Genomic DNA, 10,056 nt, shown 5'->3' on the forward strand with positions numbered 1-10,056 from the left:
ATCCAGTTGAGGTTCTGTTGCCACCGAGAGCGTGTAACGAACGGTGCTGTGTTCGCCTTAAGTCCCGGGCCATCCATTTTTTTTTTAAACATTGTGTCTCGCTGCGATCCCCCCTTCTCCTTTACCCAGTGTGTGTGTGTGTGTATGTGTGTGTGTGTCTAGTGCGTGTGTAAGCCACACTTGAAGCTTAAAACGCGTCATGGCTTTCAAACATTTGTAATTTAAAAGCGAATCGTTAAGTTAATCGTTGAAGAAATTTGAATGTAGTTAAAAATTTATTGTTTATGTAAAAAAAAGAATAATAAAAATTCGGCAAAGGTAAACTCAACTCGGAACTGGGCCTCAAATGTGCGGTTTCCGGACGAGGAATTGGCCGTCGAAGAAAACCTCCCTGCGCTGGGGCGACTGTTGTGTTTGCCCGTTGGACACGCAAACTACAATTCAGTTCGCAATCTACTGCCAATAGAAGAATCAATCCGTGTGTCAGTGATGAATTCTCACCTGCCGTCTAATTGAAACAACGCTCACCTCTTTCCTATCTACGCTTCATATCAAAATTTCGGTTTTTGGACCAAGCAATAGACAAGTCCTATCGAACATTAAGCGCAAATTCAATCGAGTCCCATCCGGAGCACAGACGAGCGCAAATCACCTAAATTATTCAGTTTTTTTAAACACTAGTGGTGACTAAGGTAAGCTCTTTAAATAATTCAGAAAAAAAACGAAGCCTTATATCTATAATTAGATACGTTTTATGGTACATGTTACAATGGCTTCTCAATCGATATTAGCCCTTATGACGTCTTTGGTTTTTGAATAATACAGCTTATATATATATATCCGTGTTGCATTAAAGTGTGTGATGTATTTACGCATTGTCATTATAATGTTTTTTGAAATGATGTTCATGTCTAAAGCAAGTGGGAAAGATGATCAACATCGGAGGTATCGTGGCCATTGTGGTCTTCTACCTGCTGATTCTCATCGTCGGCATCTGGGCGGCCAAGAAGAAAGGAAATGGATCGGAATCTGAAGAAGAAGTCATGTTGGCCGGCCGCAACATCGGCCTTTTCGTCGGCATTTTCACCATGACCGGTGAAAAAACAAAAACAAAATGCCAATACAAATTTTGAAAATACGATTTTAACACGCACAATCAAATTCAGCCACATGGGTGGGCGGCGGATACATATCCGGCACTGCGGAGGAGATCTTCGGCAAGGGATTGATCTGGTGTCAGGCGCCTTTTGGCTACGCCCTCAGCCTGGTTTTCGGTGGCTTACTCTTCGCCAATAAGATGCGCGAGCAAGGCTACGTCACCATGCTTGATCCATTCCAGGACGCTTTCGGTGAACGCATGGGCGGCATGCTCTTCATCCCGGCCCTGTGCGGAGAAGTCTTCTGGTCCGCCGCTACATTAGCAGCTTTAGGTAAATAAAACATTTGCAATCGCCCTGAAAAGTGTGTCATGTTAAAAAAACATTTGCATGCAAATGAACGAGCGCACGGATTCGTTTAGATCGTTGAGGCCGTGTAATGACATCATCGGATCAAATCATTTGGCTCTTCAGTATTTTATTATTCGCGGGGGGGGGGACTGATTGTGTCTGGCCAGTTGTGCGTGGGAATGTGGTGGTGTGGGGGTGGCGCATGACTTTGAGGATACCCTTCGATCCAAGATGGCCGCTGCAAGGTCACCTCAGCTCTCACGCGTTTCAATCGATTCACTTTGCGGCCTTTTCCTTTTGTTCTTTTCGCATCCGCACGTGTGTGGACTTCGACATGTCCAATGGAGCCCACGTCCAGTTCGTGATTGTACTGAACTAAAAACAAATGTAATTTTTTTTTGTTGAACGACATTTCGTGTGCGAACAGGAGCCACCATCAGCGTCATCGTCGACATCGATGTTAACATCAGCGTCGTCCTATCGGCCCTCATCGCCATCTTTTACACCTTGTTCGGCGGCCTCTATTCCGTCGCTTACACAGATGTCATCCAACTCTTTTTCATCTTCTTCGGACTGGTCCGTTTTGTTTTCGTTTTGTTTTATTTCAATGATTTTATTTGCATATTTTTTTCACGTGTGTGTGTCTTGAACATTAGTGGGTCAGCATCCCGTTCGCTATGACCAATCCGGCCGTCAGTTCCATTTCGCCGTCGCAGGTCGATTGGGTCGGTACACTGGAACCGAAATATTATGGCCAGTATTTCGATTACGGTATGCTGCTCATTTTCGGCGGCATTCCGTGGCAGGTGAGCTTTTTGTTTTTTTTCACGATTTCTCACGCAATCTCGATCAATCATTCACGCTATTGTCTGTGTATCTTTCTACATCAATTTTTTAAAAGGCTTATTTTCAACGTGTTTTGTCGAGCAAATCGGCCAGCCGGGCGCAGATCCTGTCCTACGTGGCCGCCATTGGTTGCGTCGTTATGGCCCTGCCGTCCGTCCTAATCGGCGCTGTGGCCAAAGCCACTGGTACACCTCACGTTGGATATTTCTCCAAAAATAAAATCAACTGATGTTCATTGAATGCTTAAATTAATAGACTGGAATCAAACGGATTTCCGCGGTAAGGGAAACATTCCGCTGGATGACGAACAGGCTCGTATGGTCCTGCCTATGGTCCTCCAGTATCTCACACCTGCCTACGTTTCTTTCTGCGGATTGGGCGCCGTTTCCGCTGCCACCATGTCATCGGCCGACTCGTCCGTTCTCGGTGCTTCGTCCATGTTCGCCCGCAACGTTTATCGGCTCATCTTTCGCCCACGGGTACAGATTCGTCTGACACAACAAAAAAATGCATCAACCAAAATTTATGCATTTCTTTTTATTATTCCAGGCATCCGAACACGAGATCATGTGGGTCATGAGAATCTCCATTTTCGTGACGGGTGCCATGGCAACCACAATGGCTCTTACTGTCCACACGATCTACGGCCTTTGGTAAGTTGCACGATCGATTTTGAGTTTAGATTTTTTTTCATTAGGTTCGGCAACACACAACATAATCAATTGTGTTACAGGTACCTATGCTCCGACTTGGTCTACGTCATCCTGTTCCCGCAGCTGCTTATCGTCGTCCACTTCAAGCACTATTGCAACACGTACGGCAGCGTGGCATCTTATGTCATCGGGTTCATCGCCAGAGTCTCGGGTGGTGAGCCGCTAATGAACTTGCAGCCATTCATCTACTACCCGGGATGGAACGGGACGGAACAGCTGTTCCCATTCCGCACGCTGGCCATGGTCCTCTCCCTGATCTCGGTAATTGCCTTCTCGATGCTGACGCGCTACCTGTTCGAGTCCGGCAAACTGCCGCCCAGCTGGGACATCCTACGGTGCGTCGTCAACATACCGGAGGACGTCGTGAGAGTGTCGGGCTCTGGCGACGAGTTAGAGTCGCACGATGCCATGGGCGAAATGGCCGTCATGACGGGCTTGGCCGACGTCCGCAAGTATTCAGCCACTGATGAAATGAACGGACGTGTCAATCCGGCTCTCAACCTGGGCAGTGATTCGGACGAGGAGGCCAGCCAACAATTGGCTTCGTCCGTCGCCCAGCGAGCTAAATTGCAACAGCAATTGTCCATCGGTGCTAACAGCATCGATTCGCCTTCGCACCGGCCAATGATCAACCGCAAGCCTAACATTAGCTCGGCAATAGGATCCGGTTCGGCGGCCGCGGCTGTAGTGGCTAATAACACGGGAGATAAGCAAACCACTCTCTGAGCCAACGTTTGGAGGGAGGGGGTAATCAATTAGGAACACAAGTAGCGAAGTGAAACGGGGAAAAAAGAATAAAGGAGTTTCCCTTTCACTCATTTCACGGACTCCCGATCATCGTTTGTTATTTGTTTGCTATTTTAAATAAGATATACTGTGTTAGTCATTTTTTAGCCAAATGAAGCACGATACGTTTCGTAATAATAGTACTATACTCTTCGATGGCTGTGGTTTCTGTTTAACGGCTGTAAAAGAGCCCAAAAACGAGGTAAAAGTTGATGTCCCTTTTTTTTTTATATTTACGATACAGACACACACACACATAACAACATGGCTGTTGATATTTATTATCTAATATAAATATAAAAATAAATAAATATATATATAAATATATATTATAAGTGGGATGGTATTTTCAATTTTTCAACTCAATCTTGTCATTTCAACGTCCACAAAAAAAAAACCATTTCTTGTTGTTAATGTATTTATTGTTGCCTCTTTCAATATTATCTAGTCGGTCGGTGTTTAGGGCACTTGTCGGCTTGGTGAAAAAACAGCCCCCAGAATTGTTTTATAATGCATCAATTCAACGTCGGGACATGATGTGATTCTCCCTTTTTGAAATTTATTTCATTTTCAAAAATGAAATAAATTTTTCGTTTAGTGTTATCGATGTTACCACCTCATTGCTATCCTCGTCTACGTGTTCACCCCACCTTGGACTATATAACTCAGCATTACATGTTACACAAGTTCAAGAAGCTTCGATGTTAATGCCAACGATCAACTGATTTAGAATGATGATGAAATTATCGTTCAATCAGGTATCACGTGTCACTTAGACTGCAGTAGATTTTCATAATTGCTGTGGACTGTTTCAACGTGTCTCTCATTGTCCTTACCAATTTTTTTGGATGTATTCAATTTTTATTGTTTTTTTTTTTATTGAAAAGAACAAGACATTGGAAGATAGAAACACAATTCGTCAACTCCTGATCTAGCCGGTTGTTTTTACAATGGGATTGCAGGACTTTAGTTCCGTGTCAGACGAATCTACATAAAAGAAAATAGAACGTCCTTTTTGTTATATAGCCCGTTGTGGAGTACATCAATGCGAGGCATTCGTACACGTTCAATGTGCAACAACCCAATCGAAAAATAAAGAAAAAAACAAATCAAACACACCCCAGACCCACGTAAATTTTCTTTCTTTCATTTTGTTGGTAGGGTTCTCTTCAAAAAAAAAAAAAAAAAAAAAAAAAGCTTGCTATTATACATGTTTGACGTTGAGATACAAAAAAAGAAAATATACACAAAGCATTCGATGAAGTATCAGCTTTCTGTAGTTTTATAGCTCGTTGTTAGTTGGACCGTTTCAAATGTTTCGCACTCGAAATGTGCGAATACCTTGAAAAATCGATTATTACAATATTTCAGAGTAGATCTGGAGGACGGGAAAAAATATATAATCTAATTTTTCTTTTGATATATAATATACTTACACTATATAAATCTCGTCGACAATTCATTTATGAAAAAAAAAAAAAATCTAATAAATCTTGCCTTTTCCTTTCTCTTTTGATTCACCAATCGGACTTTGTTCGCCGATCCGTCATCCTTATTTGCATAACTCAACCCGATTCTCAACGTCAAAAGTCCTCATTCTTTCATTACTATTTTAAATCCTTAACTCCGGATTAGGGATAAAATTGATTTCATTTTCAGACGCGTGTTGCTGAGCCAACGATTTCGACGGAAGCTTATCCCGGAACAGCAATTCCGGCAGTTTGTCTTTAAGCCTCTCTTCATGATCGTCCACTTCGCGGAGTTGCTGGGTCCACGGATAGCCATCAATTTCGTTCAACTGGAACGCCGGATCGAGCACGTACGCCGCTGATGTGGGTAGTAAAGGTTCCCACGGTTTGTTATCGAACGACGTCGGGACTGGGAAGGTCACCGGACGGGACCCAGACGGTCTAACAGGCGGACGGTAAGGAGCCGATGTTGTCGTCTGATATGTCGGAGTCACTGGCGGACGATAAGGTTCCGGTTGCGGATACGTTTGCGTCACTGGCTGTGTGTAGGGAGCCGATGGTGGTCGATATGGAACATGAACAGCCGGTGTAGGTGGAGCCACTGGATAATACGGCGGAGGTGGATAATAAGGCTGTTGAGGCTGAACGTACGGGGCAGGTGGTCTGTAAACCGGCCGGTAGGGTTTATAAGGCTGTTGATAAGGTGGAGGTTTTAAATAATTCTGTTTCGGATACGGAGCGTTCAAAATGATTCCGTAAAGCGGTCTCGCAGCTTCACCTGATTTAAAGAAAAATGACGTAATCAATGACATTTCAGTATTACTGTAAAAAAGGACTACACTCCAATTTGGCCATACAACGCCCTACATTTATCTACTTTCGTTTATTGATCCCGTTTTTCTTCGCCGTGACACGTACAATATCCAAGTACATGTATGGTCAAGATTTAAATTGCTACATACGGATTTGGATGCATCTGGAGCACGAAACCCGATTTTGTTTTGGCGTGCTTGAAAAATACACAAGTGAAATGAAGTCGTCTAGAAGCCGCAACATAAGAACTAGTACTCAGGGTCGGCAACCGGTTGCCCCACAGTTTTAAAACATCGTCCTTGTTGCTACATTGTTTTTCCCTCCCTCACCGACATGTGTACAGATTGGTGAGCGGACTTGTTTCGCCAGAAAAACAGTTACAAATTTGAACTTTCATTTTACAACGCCTTGTTCGTAGAAATCCGTCGCGAACGATATGCTCACATACATTACCCATATCACGAATCAGTTAAACTTTTCAAAAGATTAACGAGTTTGGAATTCTAAGTTTTTTGTTACATGACTTTAAAGGAAACAACCGAGACTTTCACGACCAAGAAACATAAAACAAGTAGGGAAAAATAACCTGATGCAAGATACGCTGCAAGTACCAGTATTGTTTGTTTGTTTTTTTAAAGTCCACTTTGGACATGACGCACAGAGACGCAGATAGGAGCCCCGCAAGTCAGACGTTGGCCTCAAAAAGTCCAGCACTGAGGAAAGTGCGAGAGAAAAAAAAAAAATCAATTCACGCCGTTTTTTACGAGCTAAACAAATGGTTTTTCGCGGTCCAGTGAAACAATTCGGATTCTAGTTAACAGGCTACACGTGTAAAAAAACAAAAAAAAAAGCTACGCGAATGCCCACGGCTTCAAAAATATCAGGAATAAAAAGAAAACATGGCCATTTTGTAATTAAATAAGAAACAAAGAACGATACCGAAATCATTTACCTCTGGCTTTGTTGTTGATTTTCAGTGTAGCAATATCGTCCACCACGAGAACGAGGATCAACGCGAGGAGAATCTTGGACGTAAACGAACTCTGCGAGAAATAAAAAAAAAGTTCGATATTTTCATTATGGAATTGCAACATGGAAATAGGAAAATGAAGTTAGGAGGGCTGGATCATGCGAGGGGATAGATCACGCACTATTTTGTTCACTGATACAGACAGATAAAAAGACTTCTGATGATGGCGTACGAATGGTAGCGATGCTGCAGGAGCCATGGTCGAATTAAAAGCAAGGCAACGTTGCCAAACTGCAAGGGCTGTGAAAATCCTATTAAGAGTCCTTAGAAGGCGTTGGTTGGCGAAAAACACAGGCCGAAACAAATAGAAACAACCACAAATTTTCTGTGCTACCAACTTGAGCGCAAGTCCAGCGCTTTCTGACTTCTCCAAAAAAGCAAGTCCACGTTTCTATGTGGACGTATACCAAGTCCCTACCCCTCCGACGTCCCCTCCTGCAGGTGATTCGCTGTGCGGCTTGGCCTCTGTGTGTGGCAAAAAAAAAGGGTCTGGTGAAAGTGTATCGTGAGGTTGTTATTTAATACTGGCAATAGAGTCCAACGGCTATATCAATGCCACGTGCTACCGTCCAATTGTCTACATCATTGAGCCTACCTCAAAGACAGGCCATTTTTCACGATCAAATGAATTCGATTTACCGTATTAAATTCGGCGATGCTGTGAGATGTTGCATCTGTAGAGCTAAAAGTTCGTTCAGCTTCTTTCTCCATTCGTTCCATCTTCGTTTCTTACCAACCTCAAAGTCTCGAGTCGCTGCGTAGAAAGTCTAAAAGAAAAAATGCAAACTATAGTGAAGACGTGAGCTGATGTCCCAACCATATTATAATTATCCACCGAAAGAGATAAATGATTGTTCTAGTCTACCTTTTCTTTCATTTGTGGGACAACAGAATAACCGCCAAACTGGAGAAAGAAAAAGAACAAATTATTTTAAAAAGAACTTTCACACGATAGATACGTTCGGCCGGATTTTGACAGCGTGGCTCGATGCTTCACGAATATAAATTTCAAATAAGAACACACCCATTTGTCTTTCTCTCCTTTTACAATTGTATACTAAAGAAAATAAAGGGTACCTTTTTTCTTTACATCCTAGGGGCTATGACCAAGATCGAATGAATCGTGGCGCCGTATGTAAATTTTCAGAAACCATCAGGTGGTCCATTTGAGGCTGTTGAAAAAGTACCTACTGAAAACGACGTCGGTTAAAACTGAGAAAGGCGGAACCTCTGGGCAAACACAGTAGGTCGACACACTTACTAATTGACGAGAAGTTCGATTAGATATATAACACAAATGTTTTTGCATGAAGTGGTCATTGAACCGGTCGCTCGCGCTGGCAGTGTCAGACTAATTGTTCTTTACAGCGCCGCAGTTTTTCGCGGATTTTTTTTTTCTTGTCCCTGAAAGTAGCGCCAAATTGTTGAACAATGATAAATACATAGTTGCCAAACGGGTATTTAAACCTGGCAAAAGAAAGGAAGAAGGCTGAAAAAAAAAATACAGTAATGAATGGAAAATAATTGAGGAATGGCGTGCAAGGCGACCTAATCGCTCACATGGCTTTACAAAAGTGCGAAAATGAATTTTTAGCTGAAAATCATGAGGAAATAAGATTGATAAATACGAAGGGTGTCCCCGGTGGTTTGGGGAGGGAAATCGTTTAATCGAATGTTATTCAAATCCTTTTGTTTTTTTTTTACTTCTCCTCCTGCTTTCCCTTCACAGTAGAAACAAAAACAAAAAACAAAAATATTTAAATTCTAAACCTTTTCTAATCTTTTCCCCCATCCCAGACCCCCAAGAAAAGCTTTGGTTTCTTAAGAAATGGAGAGATTCTCTTTCTTCGTTTAGTTACCCATCCCCTTTTTTTCTATTTTTTCTTGCAAAAAACGCGGTAAAAAAACAATGGCGGGCATGGCACGTTTTTTAGGGTACAAATTGCCTTGGGATTGCAAACGTTTTCAAAACCGCCAGGGGACGTGGTCACTTTCGCAAGGCTTTTTGAACCCAACCTCCAAAAATAACCTTAGTTTAATTCTAATGATTTAAATTTCAGATTAGACATCGTGCTCGCTTCAATTGCAAACCGGTTTTTCCTATCCAAACTTTCGGGTAATGATCGCACGAACATTGTCGGCCACAGAGCAGGTAAGAAAAAAAAAAGATCTAAAAAAGAAAGTTTTGGCAAGACATTGAGCACAGGACGTCCAAAAATACAACAAACATTTCTCATCATTTATACCGAAAATTTGCTACAAACATACTCACCCCTTATCAAAACGGTCAAAGTTTCAACGAGATGTTTGCTTTACGACACGTGAACACTGGATAGCCGCCATGTTGGAGGAGAAATGAAAGCGAGGGGATCGCTGTGGAGGTCTAGATAGATTGGATAATCATGTTCACGAAGCTTAAACATGACCAATTAAGAATGTACCCGACCTATCCAAAAGTGTGATAATAAAAAAGAATTACTTGTACTCTTTTTCCCGCCATCTTTGGGAAGTTTTCAAGGATGGATGACTCTCGTTGTTGGATTACGGCTCACGCTGGGAAATCTGCAAGACTCCCTGTAACGTAGAATTATTACTGTTTACAACTGTTTCGTATGTAGTTTTTTTTTCTTCATACCTGCATTCGAAGAAAACCAAACGAAGTCCACCGTTTTCCTTGTACTGGCTTCGTAAGCAGCATTGCCGGGTTTTTCCTCGTTTTTCTTAGGCAATCACATCTAATTATCCAATTCTCATCATTAGGAAAAAAACAAGACGTGTTTAAAAAAGATTCTGTGTTTTTCTTTTACAATTACTTCTTTCATTTTGTGTTTCTCGCCCGGATTGTTTAATTCCCAAACGGTCGACCTTTGATGACTGTGCCAATTGCATGAAACCAAGTTTGGACGTGTCGATGTTATCCCTAACAAAAGAGCAATCAGCACAGTGAATAA

The 10,056-nt window shown here is 42.3% G+C and overlaps 2 protein-coding genes across 3 annotated transcripts; one reads left to right on the forward strand and one right to left on the reverse strand.

Annotated features, from left to right (window-relative positions):
• The first annotated feature begins 38 nt into the window (after positions 1 to 38).
• On the forward strand, positions 39 to 4,488 carry LOC130700433 (high-affinity choline transporter 1-like). The gene is made up of 9 exons (XM_057522486.2): positions 39 to 692; positions 918 to 1,095; positions 1,167 to 1,430; positions 1,876 to 2,024; positions 2,105 to 2,254; positions 2,350 to 2,479; positions 2,550 to 2,773; positions 2,844 to 2,947; positions 3,028 to 4,488. Exons 2-9 carry the CDS (start codon positions 930 to 932, stop codon positions 3,731 to 3,733), a joined length of 1,893 nt encoding a protein of 630 aa, XP_057378469.1. The 5' UTR covers positions 39 to 692; positions 918 to 929; the 3' UTR covers positions 3,734 to 4,488.
• A 163-nt stretch (positions 4,489 to 4,651) lies between these two features.
• On the reverse strand, positions 4,652 to 7,675 carry LOC130700432 (uncharacterized). Of its 2 annotated transcripts, none has more exons than XM_057522485.2 (3): positions 7,278 to 7,675; positions 7,028 to 7,118; positions 4,652 to 6,040 (listed from the first exon to the last, which is right to left on the reverse strand). In XM_057522485.2, the coding sequence occupies exons 1-3, from the start codon at positions 7,302 to 7,304 to the stop codon at positions 5,406 to 5,408; spliced, it is 753 nt and encodes a 250-aa protein (XP_057378468.1). In that variant the 5' UTR covers positions 7,305 to 7,675; the 3' UTR covers positions 4,652 to 5,405. The 2 variants fall into 2 exon arrangements, with proteins under 2 accessions (XP_057378468.1, XP_057378467.1); XM_057522484.2 differs by having other exon boundaries at positions 7,227 to 7,674.
• Between the last annotated feature and the right edge of the window lie 2,381 nt (positions 7,676 to 10,056).

Source organism: Daphnia carinata, chromosome 8, assembly GCF_022539665.2.
Source record: "Daphnia carinata strain CSIRO-1 chromosome 8, CSIRO_AGI_Dcar_HiC_V3, whole genome shotgun sequence".
NCBI classification, from domain to species: domain Eukaryota; kingdom Metazoa; phylum Arthropoda; class Branchiopoda; order Diplostraca; family Daphniidae; genus Daphnia; species Daphnia carinata.